At 42.0% G+C, this 19,240-nt stretch overlaps 1 protein-coding gene and 1 non-coding gene across 3 annotated transcripts in view; one reads left to right on the plus strand and one right to left on the minus strand.

Moving 5' to 3' along the window:
- The window catches only part of F8 (coagulation factor VIII), a 150,272-nt gene that overhangs the window by 29,091 nt on the left and 101,941 nt on the right, over positions 1–19,240 (plus strand). For both annotated transcript variants that reach the window (XM_043897873.1, XM_043897874.1), the window contains 5 exons: positions 2,693–2,815; positions 7,449–7,661; positions 11,475–11,543; positions 14,440–14,541; positions 17,650–17,871. In XM_043897873.1, the coding sequence (XP_043753808.1) occupies positions 2,693–2,815; positions 7,449–7,661; positions 11,475–11,543; positions 14,440–14,541; positions 17,650–17,871 (729 nt within the window). The remainder of the gene's footprint in view (positions 1–2,692; positions 2,816–7,448; positions 7,662–11,474; positions 11,544–14,439; positions 14,542–17,649; positions 17,872–19,240) is intronic.
- On the minus strand, positions 12,421–12,546 carry LOC122691092. The gene has a single exon (XR_006340331.1). It is a non-coding gene; the product is annotated as a small nucleolar RNA SNORA25 (small nucleolar RNA).

A 19,240-nucleotide genomic window follows, 5' to 3' on the forward strand; every position in this document is an offset into this window, starting at 1 on the left:
CATGCAACTCATGAGCAAGTCTTGTTGACTTGCTGACCTAAAATAGACTACCAGATGTCTCTCCAGAAAAGAAAGGTTTCTTGAGGATCAGCAGAGGATGGCAATTTAGTGTCTGCAACCATGGCAAGTTGCAAACAAGTCCCCGAATAACAAGGGGAGAAGAGCACAGTTCGCAGAGGGGAAAAGGAATTTGGAAGGGCTCGGGAAAACAGAGAGTCCATCGCTGCTCATTGATTGAGTCCTTGCCAACAAAGATGAGGAATTTTTCCCCCTTGGGCTCTGCTATTGTTACAGGGCATGAGAGTTCCCCTTCTGGTTTCCAACTCTATTTAACTGATGCTTCTCTTTATGAATATTTTTATTAATATATATTACTATTTTGAATGTCTTCCTCCAAAACAAGTCTCTAGTCCATTTCTTCTTCTAAATTCCTGTAACCTCCAAAGTCTTACATGTTATGTTCCCTGTCTGCCTCTATAACCTTCTTTTCTACTATCTTCTATCTCATTCACTGTGCTTCAACCACAGGTTATTTTGCTATCTTTAAAGTATCCTCTGCTTCCTGCCTCATCATTTTCTAGTATGCCACCATCGTTTACAGCATTTATAACAACCTAAAGTTTCCTTGTTTATTTACGTACTTAATGGCTTCCCTAATGGCTCAGTTGGTAAAGGATCCACCTGCAATGCAGGAGACCCCAGTTCAATTCCTGGGTCAGGAAGATCCCACCGCAGAGGGCTAGGCTACCCACTCCAGTGTTCTTGGGCCTCCCTTGTGGACCAGCTGGGAAAGAATCTGCCTGCAGTGTGGGAGACCTGGATTTGATCCCTGGGTCAGGAAGATCCCCTGGAAAAGGGAAAGGTTACCCACTCCAGTATTCTGGCCTGGAGAATTCCATGGATACAGTCCATGGGGTCACGAGGAGTCAGACATGACTGAGTGACTTTCACTTTTACTAATGTCTCTATAATTTGATCTCTATGGCCTATCTTCTTAATTACTTCATGCCTAGTGCCTAGGTGGTTTATAGAATGTAGTAGGAAACCAATTATTAGTTGAATGAATCAATGTATTGAATGCATTGCCAGAAATTTGTCCTCAGAACAACCATAAGGCTAGACTGGTTATAGAAGTTAATGCATTCACTTGGCTACTACTTTTTATCAATAATCTGAAGGACTTGCTTCTCTCCTGTGACTGCCAGGGTCCAGCCCCAGCAGGATCCAGGGGAACCCTCAGGATAAACGGTGTCGGCAAGTGAGAGAGAGAGAAAGAGATCAGACCAGGGTGTGCAGCAGAGTCTGGCTGCGTTTTATTTTTCATGGTAGCTTTTATACCCTAAGTTAGTACATTTCTAAGGGGAGGTGAAAGATAAGCATACAAAGTTTAGTTTAACATTACATCAGTTTTGTCCTTCATGAAACCAGGGTGTTTTCTGCATACTTCTTTGTTCATGAGAGTCTTCTTTCATAGTGAATCTTTGTACATTATCTTCTGGCCCTTGGGCCTATTAACATTTTATGATCTAGGTGAAGGCAAAAGTATTTTCCGTAGTCTATACTTTGCTGTTCTATTTTGCCTTGAGTTTAGCAGAAAACAGAAAAGTTGCAGTCTCATGGTACAGCAGGTTGCAACATAGTAGAAATACAATCCTGTTAACACAAATGTCAGCCTTTTTGCAAAAGTTCTCAGCTAAATTTATCTAAAAAGTTTACCACACAAAGACTCTGTGGCTCTGGTGAGGCAGCCTCTGTTTTAGCACTCTTAATTAAAATTAACAATTATCTTATTGTTTCCACACTAGGGCTAAACTCTTATTTTTCTAAATCCTTAACTATATTAACAATAGTTTTTACTGCACAACCTCAGCACAATTACAGCAATCAAACATTGATCCAATAACCACTTTTAGAATAATATTTTTTGTGTTCTCTAATAAGGCTTTCTCACCCCCTGAAGGGCTCTGTGCCTATCAGGGCCTTTTGTGATCAGGTTCTTTATGCTGTTTATGATTAAGGTGTTGTGAGCAGTCATGTGCATTAGTACACATCTGCCAAACAAGCCAGAGCCAGCAAAAGGGTTTTTACTTGAAACATTTCCTTCATTCCTGGCCCCTTCATAGGGAACCAGCATCCAGGAGATTTATTAATTAGGGTTCTGTGTTGGTCTTTATTTAGTGAAAGAGGAGCAGGAGAGCTCTCGGCAGGCAATGCAAAGATCTGCAACAGGACGAACAAGGACAACAGCAAGAGGGGGAGGATACAGCGTTGGGTAGAGGCCGGGGTCAACCTGGAGGGTCCCTTGTAGCCTGAACAGCCTTACATTTCAGGTCTTCTCCTCATGACCTTGTCATGGGTGGGATCTCCCATAATGGCTCCCGGCATGTGACTTTGACCATCATTTTTGTGATAACAGATTTTCTGGAGTGCTACCTTCCAAATGGGGCTTCCCTGATGGCCCAATGGTAAAGACTCAGCCTGCCAATGTAGCAGATGCGGGTTCCATCCCTGGTTCGGGAAGATACCCTGGAGAAGGAAATGGCAACCCACTCCAGTATTCTTGCCTGGGAAATCCCATGGACAGAGGAGCCTGGCAGGCTACAGTCCATGGGGTCACAAAAGAGTTAGACACGTGACTTACCAGCTAAACAACCTTCCAAATGACATTTGGGGGAATATGTCATTCTTGCAGGTCTGCTGGGTCCAACTATCCAGGCTGAGGTTTATGACACTGTGGTCATTACACTTAAGAATATGGCTTCTCATCCTGTTAGTCTTCATGCTATCGGCGTATCCTACTGGAAATCTTCTGAAGGTGAGTCAAATGCCCTCCTATGGTTCAGTCATACTATGGACAGAAGAGTAGTGAGTATAAGGTCATACAGCTAATGAATGGTGGAGTCAGGATTCAAACCTAGGCCCATTGCATGAAGTCAAGAACATTGTTATTTTGGTCTTATCCCAAAGCTTGTCTCTGTCCCCTGTTCTCCCTTGGGGAACCAGGCCACAGATCCTAATATCTCACTTTATCTGCCTTCTTATGCTGAGAAAACTTCCTAGGGAAGATCAAGGCCATTGGTGTAGCAATGAAACCGAATTCTCCTTCTCCTTCCTTAGATTCAGACTTTTCAGATATTTCCTTTCCCTCCCCTTCTCCCAGTTGCTAAAATATGGATGTCACCATGTGGTTAGGGCCAACTAGCTGAAGCACAAGCAGACCTCATTACAAAGAGAAAAAACCTGTTTGCCCACAATCCCCATAGTGCGAGAAGGAATGAAAGGGAATGTCACAGTGGACCCTGATATTGCCCAGATGGACTATGACATATACAGATCAATAAGATTCAAGCAAATCATCAGTACATTATTGGAGCACATGTCCTGTACTGTATGGTCTGACTATGCTTCGATGTTGACTAAGTTCTCATGCAAAAATGTACTACCTTTCTCGGTTGCACTCCTGAGGTCAGGGCAGACGTGGACTGAGGGAAGTTGAACGACAGGAGCGGGCAGGGATATATAGGAGAAAGCATCCCAGGTTCTGCCTGGTGCCTGGAAATCTATTTCCATGAGGTTTATCCACTTGAAAGCTTCCAGAACGAATCTAGGGACATTTTAGAGAGACCAGGGTTCCCCCAATTCTGCACCTAGGAGTTCAGCATAGAGATGACTGTTTTGTACCCTAAGCCTTGCGAGTTCTGGGAAACTAGTCTATCTAATCTCTCATACATACAGCAGTCCAGGAACAATACAGTGAGTCACTGGCCTAATGCCCATGTGATTTATAGTCCTAGCACAAGCTTCTGTGTTTATATGTTATCATCCACAAGTTCTTGGCCTCCTTAGATTAGCCTAGGGGTCCCAGCATGTAAGGTAAATCCATGATGATAAGTATAACTTTGCATGCTTATTGACATTTTTGATATCCTTTAATAAACTATCTGATCAACTGTTTAAGTGTTTTTCCTGTTACAAAGACAGTGGTTTATCTTTTTCTGATTGATTTGTAGAGTTAGTTTATATATTCTGAATACAAATCCTCTGACAGATTGAAATATTTACATATCTTCTTCCAGTCTGTAGCTTTAATTTTCACTCTCTTGATAATTTTTTTGGTAAAGTTCTTAAAGTTAATGAAGCATGAAAGTTCAAACATTCATGAAGCACAAAAAAGGTATCACATGTTTTCCTTGTATGTTAGACTTTGGGTCCTATTTAAGACATTTGCCTACCCCCAAGTCATGAAGGATTTTGTCCATGCTTTCCTCTAGAAGTTCTATTATTTTGCCTTTCATGCTGAAGTCTATAACCCATCACAAATGAATTTTTGTGTATGGTTTCCTGATAGCATTTTAAAACAGTTTTCTTGAGGTTTAAATTACATACCACGAAATTCAGTCATTTAAAGTAGTTTGATGACTTTGACTCTATTCAGACAGTTGTGGGGCCACCAACACCATCCATGTCAAGAAGTTCTGGCCTTGCTGTTCAAGCCCCATTCCCACCCCCAGCCCCAGGCAACCACTGAGTTGCTTTGTAAGCCTGTCATGTTAATCTCCCAAACCAAAACTCTGGGAAATTGTATTTCAGTTCAGCAAACAGCCATCCCCTCCTGCAGAGCAGGAGGAGTACATTTCCCTACCATATTGGTATTGGACATGACCACGTGACTTCTTCTGGCTAATAGAATCTAAAAGCATAAGATGTATGTCAAGACAGCTAGTTCCCATGGAATGTCTGTCAAAGGAGCCAGAAGGAGAGTTAAAAGCAGATCCAGGGAAATGTCAAGTTTGGTCTTGAGCTGAAAAGGGAAACCTGGTGCTAGAGAAATTCTTTAAATTTCTTTTCTGGACAAGAGGGTTCTAACACCACCCTAGGCTGTAAGTAGGGCCACATAATGAGACTGTGAAAAGACAGCATGGGGGCAGACAAGTTAACAGGTGCTGACCCAAAGCTGCTGAGCAGAGATCAGGCGAAGGAAAAAGCAACCGAAGGCACCAGACAGTGCAGTGCAGTAGCCTCTGAAGCACAGCATTTGGCCTGTGGTTGAGTACTCATGCCCAGGGGTCACTGAGCTGGGGTGTCTGAGCAGGTCAGGCTCTGGGGCCCTTGGCCACGCCTGGGGCAAGGCTGATACAGCTGCAGGGGGGTGAATAGAGGGCTTTCCAGAACATTCTCGAATGTTCCCAACACTTGTTCAGAATATAACAGAAGATGGCGATTGCACAAAACACATTCTGCTTAGAGTATTTGCAGGTGGCTGGTATAGAAGCTCAAGTAAGACTCTGAAGACCGAGGTTTCCCAAAGGAAACATACCTGAGTAGACATGGCAACTTTCAAGGCTATGCACAATGCTTTTGCCCATGCACCGCTTACTTCACTTGGTCTGGACAAATCACCTTTGTCTTCACCAAAGGACAGGCCTTGTTGTGAGCAACCTGTGTTGAATCCAAGATCTCAGGTTCCAGCTGTCAACATTCTCCTATTTTGCCAGCCGTCACTCTTTCCCTCCCCACTCCAAGAATTCATTCTCCTTGGGATCCGCAGGTTCCTGGCCTCCTTGATTTACATTCTACTCTCTTGGCTAAACCACTACCCTGGTGAAATCTGTTCTCCATCTCTTCTACTAGCAACCAAGCAAATGGCTATGGTTGAAATAAACCTTGCACCTCGCCTTAAGTGGTGCCTTACCACTGCCCAGATATCCTCCCAATCCACTCACCGTCCTCATCAAGACAGATGCAGTTTTCACACACTCTTGACCTCTCATTAACCCCTCATCCCTCTCCCAACCTTACTATTAGGTAAAAGGGGATTCTTTTCCTAATAAAATGTTTCAAACAAACAAACAAAGGTATAAGAAATAATAGAGCCAACATACATGTACCCATTAGCTCACTTTGAAAGTGACAGTCACTCAGTTGTGTCTGACTCTTTGCAACCCCATGGACTATACAGTCCATGGGATTCTCCAGACCAGAATACTGGAGTGGGTAACCTTTCCCTTCTCCAGGGGAATCTTCCCAACCCATGGATCAAACCCAGGTCTCCCACATTGCAGGTGGATCCTTTACCAGCTGAGCCACCAGGGAAGCCCAAGAATACTGGAGTGGGCAGCCTACCCCTTCTCCAGAGGGTCTTCCCGACTCAGGAATCAAACCAGGGTCTCCTGCATTGCAGGAGGATTCTTTACCCACTGAGCTCTGAGGGAAGCCCTAGCTCACTTTGGCAAATCTTTTTTGAAAACTTTTTCTTTTGTATGGCAGTATAATTAACAAACAATGTTGCAATAGTTTCAGGTGGATAGGGAAGGAACTCAGCCATACAGATACATGTATCCATTCTCCTCCAAACTGCCCTCCCTTCCAGATTTTGCAAATCTTAACATTTTGCTGTCTTTGCCTACTTTATTTTAAGAAATTAAACAGAAGACACAGTTGAAGCCCCTTCTTTACCCCTCCATGAACCCCTCTCTTCCTATCCAAATGTTTTCACTATTCAGAATTTGCTACCAACCCACAATCACACAGAGACATGACCACACTCTCCATCCCAAAGTGCAACTCATGTTTTTCTGAATGTCCACCAGGGTCTGCTAAGCACCAATATTGGTCTGCTGTTGCTTCTGGATGAATCCAGTTGTCCCTAATGCCCAGTGGAGGGATACCCATTTATCAGAGAGGCTGCTTTTGTAGTGAGTCAATGCAGGGGTCTCTTGTACTGCTCTGTTAGAGAGGTCCCTCTATTAGATGTATAGCTATTGTGGGGTAAGATGGAGTATAAATGAAGAACACCCTGAATTCCTTGAATGTTCTGGAGTCCTAGAGACCATTATGAATTCAAGAAACCAAGGTGAGTTTTTAGAAAAATAGTTCAATAACAGTGTAAGTGTTATAGTCAGTGCCTTTGAATATTTTCTATTTCTGTCCACTGAAATGACCTAGAAGCAATAACACTTCTTTAAGAATGAACACATATAGTGCTCATTGTAGAATAAAGGTATCAGATAATTCAGAGGTCAGTTTTAACATCACTAAGGATGGGAGAGCAAGAAAATATCTGTTTAAAAAAATCTCTGCATCTCACCCTTCCCTGACCCTCAGCAGTGCTTACTAAAGAGTCTGAGACAAAGCACATACCCAATGTATGTCTACTGAATTGAATTGAATTGAATTAGGTAAAAAGATGGAATAATGGAAGCAGTATTTTTGTTGCAATCTGAAGTTCTCACAGAACCACTCAACCACTCACATTTGCCCTAGTGGTCAAGAACTCCTCTGAAATATATAAGGCGGCTTCTCCCCATTTATAGCTGCTGCTGGTTAGTATTCCAAATTGTTTCAGAAAAGTTGTTCCTTGCATAGAGTCTACTGGTGACAATAAACTTGATGCCTCCTTGAGTGGGCAATGGGCATAGAAAGGACAACTTTATCTCACCTTGATTTAGGTGCTGCATATAAGGATGAAACCAGCCAAAGGGAGAAGGAAGATGACAAAGTCATTCCTGGTAAAAGTCATACCTACGTCTGGCAGGTCTTGAAAGAAAATGGTCCAACAGCCTCTGACCCACCATGTCTCACCTACTCATATCTTTCTCATGTGGACCTGGTGAAAGACGTGAACTCAGGTCTCATCGGAGCCCTGCTCATTTGTAGAGAAGGTACGTATAAGAAAAAGTAGAAAGTACAAACATCTGTGTCGATTCACAACAAACGGTGTTTGCACTCTTTCATGTGAAAGAGGTTTCTTTTGCTTTGAATCATGGCCATGGAAAGGAGAATAGTCTCTGAGATTAATAGAACTGCATGGTAGGATCTATGCATCCCATATAGCCACAATGCACTCTAATGGCCAACAAAAGCCAAATTCTGGAATTAGGTATTGCTTCTCTTCCCCAGTGGCTCAGACAGTCAAGAGTCAGCCTGCAATGCTGGAGACCCAAATTCAATCCCTGGGTAGGGAATATCCCCTGGAGAAGGAAATGGCAACCCACTCCAGTATTCTTGCCTGGAGAATCCCATGGACAGAGGAGCCTGGCTGGCTACAGTCCGTGGGGTCGCAAAGAGTTGGACACAACTGAACAACTTCACTTTCACTTTCTCTTCTTCTGCTTTATGCTTCACATAGCCTATGGGCTGTCTCAGTAGTCCTTTATACAAATTTTGCGTTAGGTTCCTTGAAACCTCCATGAAGGTAAATAGTACATCTGGGTGTGTGACTAATGGTGTATAGACCATTTCAGGAGGTTAGTTTGTCATCTGTAACCCCAAAACATAAAAATCTGAGAAAAGCAAGAATTTATACATGTTTATAAGTTATGGTAAAAATCATAGTCATTTAAATTGAAACTTTTATAAAAAAATTTTTATTGGGAATTCTCTAGCCATCTAGTGAACTCTGTGCTCTTACTGCCAAGGGCCTGGGTTCAATGCCTGGATGGGGAAGTAAGATCCTACAAGCTGCACAATGTGGACAAAAAAAAAAAAAAAAGTTAAAAAAAACATTTTATTGAAATGTTTGTGAAAAAACATTTAAAAATTTATTGAAATATAATTTTAAAAATTATTGAAATATAATTAACCAACAACACTATTATAGTTACAAGTGCACAGAGTGAGGGAAGTAGCTCAGTCATGTCCGACTCTTTGCAACCCCATGGACTGTAGCCTACCAGGCTCCTCTGTCCATGGGATTTTTCAGGCAAGAGTACTGGAGTGGGGTGCCATTTCCTTCTCCAGTGCACAACCTAGTGCCAAATGCATGAACAAATGAAAAGACACTCAACACCTCTAATTATTAGGGAAATGCAAATCAAAACTTTGAGATATTACCTCACACCCATCAGAATGGCTATTATCAAAAAAGCCATAAATAACAAGCGTTGGTGAGGATGTGGAGAAATAGAGAATCCTCCTGCACTGTTCTGTGTGTGCTAAGTCACTTCAGTCGTGTCCAGCTCTTTGTGACCCCATGGACTGTAGCCCGCCAGGTTCCTCTGTCCATGGAATTCTCCAGGTGAGAATACTAGAGTGGATTGCCATTTCCTTCTCCAGGGGATCATCCCAAACCAGGGATCGAACCCAGGTCTCCTGCATTGGCAGGCGGATTCTTAACCATCTGAGCCACCAAAGAAGCCCTTGGGGAAGATTACTCAGCAATAAAAAAGAATGAACTCTTCTTGCCATTTGTGACTACATGGATGGGCCAAAGGGCATTATCTTAAGTGAGATAAATCAGACAGAGATAGACAAATACTGTATCATTTCATTTATATATGGAATCTAAAAAACAAAAGAAATGAACAAAAATAATAACACGAAACAAAGCTGTAGAAAAAGAGAACAAACAGGTGGTTGCCAGAGGGGAGCAGGGTCGAGGGATGAATGAAATAGTTGAGGGAGATTGAAAGGTACAGACCTCCAGTTACAAAACAAATGAGTCACAGTGATGAAATGTACAGCATGGGGAATAGAGTCAATAACGGCATAATAATCTGTATGGTGATAGATGGCAATTAGACTTACCGTGATCATCTTGGAATGTAAAGAAATACAGAATCACTATGTTGTGCACTTGGATTGTATATGTAATGACATGTGTCCATTATAGTAGTATCATACGGTATCATATGTCACATAGTGTCATATATCATATAGTATCATATAGCATGATATATATGTCGTAGTATCATATCACCACCCTAAAAATCCTGTGTTCTTCCCTGCCTATTCATCCTTCCCTCTTCTACCCTCTGGCAAGCACTGTCCTTTAAATTGTCTTCATAGTTTTGGCTGTTCCAGAATGTCAAATAGTATGTAGCCTTTTCATATTGGCTTCTTCCACTTAGTACTGTATATTTAAGCTTCCTCCATGTTTTTGATGGCTTGATAGCCTATTTCTTTTTAAGGCTGAATAATAGTTTGTTGTCTAGATGGACCACAGTTTATTTATCCATTCACCTACTGAAAGACATCCATTTCACTGCTTGATAAATCTAAAAATATCGTAAAAAGATTTAAAGTCTTTTCAGTCAGCTTTATCTGTATTTTAAAATTGTATGGGTGAGTTACTGTTTCCATCCAATTTAACTTTTACTTTCTAAGCATCAAGAGTAAAAGAGAGAGAAAAGAACATTATAAACAAAACTCTTCCTACTCAAAATAAACCTGCACTTCCTAATCAAATGAAAAATTATTCTGCTAAGAAAGACAACTAACAAATTCAACAGTTAAACCATGAAGCAAGGTCATTTGTAACATTGATAACTTTAAATATTGACATATATGGTGTTCATTTTAATTATGAGTATAGGTATTTAACATGGATAATTGTTACTTTGTTCATAACTTTTAATTTACAATTGCAGAAGTAAAAAAAATAGTTAAAAGCATAATAGAAATTTTCTATCAGTTCAGTTCAGTCACTCAGTTGTGTCTGACTCTTTGTGACCCCATGGACTGCAGCATGCCAGGCCTCCCTGTCCATCACCAACTCCCGGAGCTTGCTCAAACTCATGTCCATCGAGTCAGTGATGCCATCCAAGCATCTCATCCTCTGTTGTCCCTTTCTCTTGCTTTCAGTCTTTCCCAGCATCAGGGTCTTTTTCAATGAGTCAGTTTTTTGCATCAGGTGGCCAAAGTATTGGAGTTTCAGCATCAGTCCTTCCAATGAATATTCAGGACTGATTTCGTTCAGGATTGACTGGTTTGATATCCTTGCAGTCCAAGGGACTCTCAAGAGTTTTCTCCAACACCACAGGTCAAAAGCATCAATTCTTTGGCACTCCGTTTTCTTTCTAGTCCAACTCTCACATCCCTACACGAGTACTAGAAAAACCATAGCTTTGACTAGATGGACCTTTGTTGGCCTTTTTTCTGTATTTTAATAGAAACTATTTTAATTTATGAATTATTTGCATATATGCACATTTCCATGAGCAATGTTTATGATTTTTGCAGTTTTTCTTTTTTTTTGTATGTTTGTTGTGAATATATACATGTACATGAAATTTGATTATGTGGACTTGTCATTTGATTATTTTTAATTTCTTTTTTTAGTAATTAATTTTTGTCATCTTTTATAAAAGTAATGGTTTGCAACAAATTTGAAACTTTTTATCATGTCCTTTACCCCAAATAATTTTAGGAGCACTGGTATAGATGTGACACCAAGGAAATAATGTTATGGTTAAGGGGACGACAGGTGACAAGATAGTTGGATGGCATCAATGACTCAATGGACATGAATTTGAGTAAACTCCAGGAGTTGGTGATGGACAGGGAGGCCTGGCGTGCTGCAGTCCATGGGGTCACAAAGAGTCTGACACAACTGAGCGACTGAACTGAACTGAACTGAACTGAAGTTAATGAGAGATCAAGAGACAAAGCAGTTGATGAAGTCATGTATCCTCCTAGGGTCATTTTTCTGTGATAGGATTTTCTATAGAAGATAAATACTCTCACTTCTTTTTCAGGGACTCTGATCAAAGAAAGGACACAGACCTTGCATGAATTTGTACTACTGTTTGCTGTATTTGATGAAGGTTAGTGACCTGTGATCTGAATTTTGGCCTGCTGAAAGAAATGAAATAGATTAATGTAACGTGGTACTTGAGCTTGAGGGCTGTGAATGGAATGATGTAGATGGGGATGAAAATGAAAGCCAAGAACAAAATGCCCACGGACTTCCACGGGCAGCTATGAAGTAAGAGAGAGGAGCTGGGTAACAGATAGCCTTGTCTCTCATTAAATCCGTCAACAAAGACTTTTCACTTTCCTCTTTTGCTCGCTTAGAAGCAAAGGAAAGACTAATGATTCGATCAAGACGGGAGAGGTACAAGCTTGGGTTTTAGAGCACACGCTCTTCCCACAGTCCCAGGGCAAGGCTGCTTTATGCGGAAGCGGGTGGGCGGAAGTGGGTGGAGCTCTCCACGCAGTAGCAGGTGCTGATCCAGTGGGTGAGCCGCGTCTCTGCCCCCAGGCGCCCAGTGTCTTCTTACGGTTAGTGACCTGCGCACCTTCTTCTCCCAGCTGAGTTGAGGTGCAGCAGTTTTGCACGAAGAACTCTGGTCTGAAGGATGGGGGAAGGGCAAGGCCTCTGCCCCACACGTCTCCTTTATGTAATTTTTGTTTGTTTGTTTGCTTGTTAGTTTTAGTTAAACTTTGTGTGTGCTAAGTCGCTTCAGTCATGTCCAACTCTTGGCGACCCCATGGACTGTAGCCCGCCAGGCTCCTCTGTACTGGCATAGGTTGCCATTTTCTCCTCCAGGGGATCTTCCCCAACCCAGGGATCGAATCTGTCTCCTGCTTTGGCAGGCAGGTTCTTTCCTGCAGAGCCACCAGGGAAGCCCTTGGTGAAACTTGGGGTGCATTTATTTACTTTCCTACTTATCACCAATCATGGACATGAGTGGCTGAGGCTTCTGTCTCTACTCAGGAAAACAGCACAATTGAGTGGCTATCACATCTTATGGAGAATTTCAGTCTTTGGTCACAGCATTTAAGAGCTCCTGGTTTTGGTCCTACAAGCCCTTTTGGAAGTGACCTATTGCTTTATTTTCTCAATGCCCCCTCTTTAAAAGAAATTTTTACTGCAAATCATATATATTTAAGGTGTACAAAATGATTTTAGATATAGATAGAGAAATGATTACTACAGTCAAGTTAACCTGTCTGCCCACATAGTTATCATTGTTGTGTGAAATCAATTCCCTGAGCTTATTTCTGGTGTTCAATGTAGTTTGCTCATCGTGCTGTACATTAGATCCCCAGAACTTGTTTGTCTTAAAAGTTAAAGATTGTCCCATTGGACCAACATCTCCCCATTTCCCGAGACCCTTGCAGTCACCCTTCTCTTCTGTGTTTCTGTGAGTATGCTTTTTCTTATCTTCATCTCTTACTTTTTAAGTAACTTTAGCAAGTTACTCAACCCCTCTGTGTCTCAGTTTCCTCCATTTTAAAGTTGAAATAATATCTACTTTTTCATAGGATGGTTGTGAGGATTGAGTGATTTCAATTCAGTAACGCAGGACCTTGCTTCCCTGATAGCTCAGTTGGTAAATAATCCGCCTGCGACGTGGGTGACCCCGCTTCAATTCCTGGGTCGGGAAGATCCCCTGGAGAAGGAATAGGCTACCCACTCCAGTATTCCTGGGCTTCCCTTGTGGCTCAGCTGGTAAAGAATCTGCCTGCAATGTGGGAGACCTGGGTTCAATCCCTGGGTTGGGAAGATTCCCCTGTAGAAGGGAAAGGCTACCCACTCCAGTATTCTGGCCTGGAGAATTCCATGGACGAGTCCATGTGATCACAAAGAGTTGGACACGACTGAGCGACACTTTTCTGAGGACACACTCTTACTTCAGTTTCACTTTTCAGGACATAAGGTGGTGTTAGTACTTCTGCTTTCTCCTCCTCCTGATAGAATCGTTCTATCATCACCTTCTCTCTCCTCTGGATCCTCCTACACTGCCATCTTCTGAACTGAGACCCCTATCACCTCTCCCCTGACTAGTCTCCTTGTCTTTTTGTGCCCCCAACACGTCATTCTTACTGTAGCAGCCAAAGGGAGCTTAGTGAAATGTGAATCTGATCTTGTCACTCCAGTCTTTAAAATCTTTCAGTTTCACAAGGCAAAATGGAAACTGGATAAATGAACTTATGAGAGTTCACCAAAGGTTCGGTGCTTCAGAAAGTTTCAGTCTTTTGTACATAAGAGCAACCTCAGTTTAGTTCAGTCACTCAGTCGTGTCCGACTCTATGATCCCATGGACTGCAGCATGCCAGGGCTCCCTGTCCATCACCAACTCCAGAAGTATACTCAAATTCATGTCCATTGAGTTGGTGATGTCATCCAACCATCTCATCCTCTGTCATCCCTTTCTCCTCCCACCTTCAATCTTTCCCAGCATCAGGGTCTTTTCTAATGAGTCAGTTCTTGAGGGCAACCTCAAGTCACTGCTAATAATAATATTTCTGCTTCTTTCACTTTTATTAATTTCAGTGACAAGGTTGGGAAGGTTTCCTGTCCATGGGCTTTCATTATTACAGACTAGATGAAGCAAGTAGGACAGGGACAGGTACTGGCAGCCTTTTCTTAGGAGGATTTTCATGTTCTCCCTCTCACATAAGTCAACCAGTGAATAGAAGTCATCATGGTACAAACTAACCAATATTCTCCCTTCTCCTAGTGATAATTTGTCATTATTCTTCTACCTACTGTCATGGATAAATATTGAGAGATAGCATCAATCTGAGCAATAAGTGTCTACCTTTTGGTAATTGTCTTCTCCCTTTTGCCTACTGACTTTGAGGGAAAGTCATCTCTGCTGACAAAAAAGATGTGAGCCGTATTTGCCTGATGGGAGGGAGGGTAGGGGAAATGGAGGGTCAGTCATGACACAGACACTTAGCTGGCCCTCTGTGTGTGTCCTCTCTTAACAGGGAAAAGTTGGCACTCGGGAAAAAATGAGTCCTTGACTCATGTTATGGATTCTGCATCTGCACTGCACACCATCAATGGCTATATAAACAGGTCTCTGCCAGGTATGTACAGTCTGCTCAAGAATCCTCAGGATCTTCTACATTCACCACCAGAGCTGTCTTCTCCCGTTGTCTTCAGACACTTCTGAATTCTGGCCTCTGGGGGATCTTATGGTACCGTGTGACCAGTCCTTCTTCCAGTCATCAAAAAATTAAGGACTGCCAGTGTATGCAGTGTAAACAAACATGAGTTTGGGTAAACTTGGGAATTGATGATGGACAGGGAGGCCTGGCATGCTGCGGTTCATGGGGTCGCAAAGAGTCAGACACGACTGAGTGACTTCACTTTCTTTCTTTTCTTTTCTTAGTGTATACAGAGCTTACTGATTTCTCTTTCCTTTCTAAATGGGCATCCAAGGATGAACAGATACTTGAGGGAAAGCCTGAAACACAAAGACAATATGCAAGATAAGCAAAGTAAATTAGATAACGCATGAGCCCACGGAGATGCTGAGAGAAAGGTGCCTGGAGAGGGCGTGGAAGCTCTGAGCCCTTCCCCAAGCCTTGCCCTGTATGGCACTTCCCCCTAGATGTTCCTGAGTTACATTCTTGTATAATAAACAGATCCTCTAGTAAGTTTACAAAAGTAATAATAGGATTATATGAAAAAGAAACAATTAAAATAAGAAAGTGAAGTCACTCAGTTGTGTCTGATTCTTTGCAGCCCCATGGACTGTAGCCTACCAGACTCCTCCGTGCATGGAATTTTCCAGGCAAGACTACTGGAGTGGGTCACCATTTCCTTCTCCAACATGCTTACAAAATTAGGAATATAATTGTTAAAATACAAACTTAATTGAAAGAAAGCTTTTGTTACTGTTCAGTCACTAAGTCATGTCAGACTCCTTCTGACCCCATGAACTGCAGCACACCAGGCTTCCCTGTCCTTCAGTGTCTCCTGGAGTTTGCTCAAACTCATGTCCATCAAGTCAGTGATGCTATCTAACCATCTCATCCTATCACCCCCTTCTTCTCCTGCCCTCAGTCTTTCCCAGTATCAGGGTCTTTTCCAATGAGTCAGCTCTTCCCATCAGTTGGCCAAAGTATTGGAACTTCAGCTTCAGCATCAGTCCTTCCAAAGAATATTCAAGGTTGATTTCCTTTAGGATGGACTGGTTTGATCTCCATACTGTCCAAGGGACTCTCAAGAGTCTTTTCCAGCACTGCAATTCAAAAGCATGAATTCTTCGGCACTCAGCCTTCTTTATGGTCCAACTCTCACATCCATACACATCTTCTGGAAAAACCATAGCTTTGACTAAACAGACCTTTGTTGGCAAAGTGATGTCTCTGCATCCTAATACAGTGTCTAGGTTTGTCATAGTTTTTCTTCCAAGGAGCAAGCATCTGTTAATTTCATGGCTGCAGTCACCATCTGCAGTAATTTTGGTGCCCAAGAAAATAGAATCTGTCCCTGTTTCCATTTTCTCCCCATCTATTTGCCATGAAGTGATGGGACTGGATGCCATGATCTTAGTTTTTGTAAAATACTCTCGACAGTGCTTGATGTTATGCAAGTGCTCAGTAAATATCGTGGTTATTAATGATATTCAACAATTCTGTAATTAATATGCAAGACTTCAGGTTTAGAAAAGAAATTAACTTTCAAAACATTTAAGTCCCTGCTCTCATATATCATGTTAATTGCTTCTCTGGGCATAAGTTTCCTCTCCTTTAAGAAAGGGATGACAGTTATAGTTTCTTCATTCATAATATAGGGTTGAAAGTGAAGTTGTTCAGTCCTGTCTGACTATTTGCGACCCTGTGGGCTGTAGCCGACCATGCTCCTCCATCCATGGGATGTTCCAGGCAAGAGTACTGGAGTGGGTTGCCATTTCCTTCTCCAGAGGATCTTCCCGACCCAGGGATCAAACCCGGGTCTCCCACATTGTAGGCAGACGCTTTACTGTCTGAGCTACCAGGGAAATACTGAGAGTTAAAACTTGTAAAATATCCTGAACAGTGCTTGATGTTATGCAAGTGCTCAATAAATATTACAGTTATTAATGGTATTGCCATAATTGGTGTTAGATTGGATGTGAGAAGTGAGAGTAGGGACAAGAATAACTCTCACTTGCAGAATTGAATCCAGGCTTGTATTAATACCATTCGCTGAAATAAGGAACTCTGGAAGAAGATGAGGTGGTAAAGATGAAAAATCTGTTTTTGTACCTGTGTATTTCCTGAAGTATCCAGGTGAAGATGTTGAGAAGGTGATTGTGCAAGTCTGGAGTTCTGGGAGAACAGGAGAGTTATTAGCATATGAATGATCATTAATCCTGTGAGATTGAATGATATTAATCAGGGAGAAAATTTGATTAACAAAAGAATAATTAGGCTAAGGATGAGCCCTGAGGTCATCCCCCATTTAATGGATGGGTAAAGAGGAGCGGTCACAAAGCGAAAACAGAAGGAGCAGTCTAAGCCTTAGGGATGCTTTTGAACTGTGGTGTTGGAGAAGACTCTTGAGAGTCCCTTTGACTGCTAGGAGATCCAACAAGTCCATCCTAAAGGAGATCAGTCCTGGGTGTTCACTGGAAGGACTGATGTTGAAGCTGAAACTCCAATACTTTGGCCACCTGATGCAAAGAGCTGACTCATTTGAAAAGACCCTGATGCTGGGAAAGATTGAAGGCGGGAGGAGAAGGGGACGACAGAGGATGAGATGGTTGGATGGCATCACTGACTCAATGGACATAAGTTTGGGTAAACTCCAGGAGTTGGTGATGGACAGGGAGGCCTGGCGTGCTGCGGTTCATGGGGTTGCAAAGAGTGGGACATGACTGAGCGACTGAACTGAGCTGAAGCCTTAGGGAAACAAAAGTCTGTTGGCACAGAGGCCAAGGGAAAACAGAATTTCAAGAAGGAATGAATGGTTAACAGATGCAGAAGAAGACTGAAAAAGATCCATTGGATTCAGAAGCACAACAGTCATTGATGACTTCAGCAAGAGCTGTTAGATTGAGAGTACCCCCGTGTCCTTGGAAAGTTGGGTTTCAAGTCAAGATAATAAAAATTTGTACAGATAGTTTGTTCATCCTATCCTAGAAAGTGTTTTCCATTTTGGATTCTCTGCTTCTTAGCTCTAGTTATGTTATTCCTACTTTCCAGGTCTGATTGGATGTCATAAGAAATCAGTCTATTGGCACGTGATTGGAATGGGCACCACCCCAGAAGTGCACTCAATTTTCCTCGAAGGCCACACATTTCTTGTGAGGAACCATCGCCAGGCTTCCTTGGAGATCTCACCAATAACTTTCCTTACCGCTCAGACAGTCCTAATGGACCGTGGCCAGTTTCTACTGTTTTGTCATATTTCTTCCCACCAACATGGTAATGTCTGTGGATCTTAAAAATGAGTATTAGAAATATCCAGCTCTTCTTTTAAATATTTCACCTTGAATATAAGAGGGCTTGATTATTAGTAAATAGGACTTCGGAGTTTACCTGTGAGAGGGAAGGGAAATGGTTTAGTGAAGAATGAGGTGGCGAATGTGAGGAGGACAGTATATCATTGTTTTCCCAGCCTGATCACATTAAGTAGGCTTCAGTACTACGGAGAGAGCGATTTGGGGTCATGGCATCTAGGATATAATCCTAAGGGCTCCACGATGTCAGTAATGATGCCCCAATATACAGCAAATACAAAAGGATACTGTGGTGCGCCATATGAGACACCAGACAACTGGTATACAAGGAGGCGCGCTGTAGATACTTGGTCAGAGATGAGAGACATCAGGAGAAACAACATGGGAGTGGAAGTTGGTAAACACATGTGAGGCACCACGTGAAGCTTTCAAGGACAACTTGACTTTGCAAAGGGTCAAAGATCCTATCTAAGGAAGTTGCAAATTATTGTTAATGTGAGTGAGCTTATTTGTTGCTATAGGCTATGAAAACTCATGTTACATGATCAGCTCATCCCCATTTTTCTTCCTGTATATTTACTCTGCTAATTCTTAATCTTGGATCAGTCTAATAACTCTCTTTGTCTCCTCCTCTATTGTGGCCATTGAGAGCTGTTGGAAAGAAATGTTGGGGAGGCCTGATCTTTCATGATGAACAGCACTTGCTATTCCTGTCAATCTAGTATTAAACCTCCCTTCAGGTTCCTTGGTTGCCCTGAAAAAGAGATTTGATCTTGTACTTTTTTCTGTTTATGTTTTGTGAGTGACTTTGTTTCTAGTCCTCTGTAGTGATGAAACATAGGAACCTCATTTCCTGATATGTTACATAATAATTATGGGGTTTTTGACAAGACATTAGAGGACAAAATGTGTCATACTGGACAAGTAACAGGAAGTCGATCCTATAGGCACACAGGAAAAGGTCATTTACTTGTATACAGGCTGCTCATGACCTAGTTTGAAGCCTGATTCTGTTTAGGAAGAGTTTGTTTTATGTTCTGTTTCTTTTTCTTATTCTTTTGACCCTTCTTTATGCTGATTTTAATCCTTGTTTTTCAGAAAAATGTTTTGTCTTTTTGGAACTCATACAAAATCCTTCATTTTTAGATCTAGACTGAATTGTGTTTAAGGCCACATGAACCCACACTAGGTGCTTGCTGCTCCTGAAATCTGCCTTGTTCCCCATCAGCCAGTAAATAGGTCTCCTTTCTTAATATTTTTCTTCAAAGCTGCCCTATGGCATTAGATAGGGGAGGGATTATTATTATTTACATTTCATAAAGCATGCAAATGAG

This window comes from Cervus elaphus, chromosome X, assembly GCF_910594005.1.
Source record: "Cervus elaphus chromosome X, mCerEla1.1, whole genome shotgun sequence".
NCBI classification, from domain to species: Eukaryota; Metazoa; Chordata; class Mammalia; order Artiodactyla; family Cervidae; genus Cervus; species Cervus elaphus.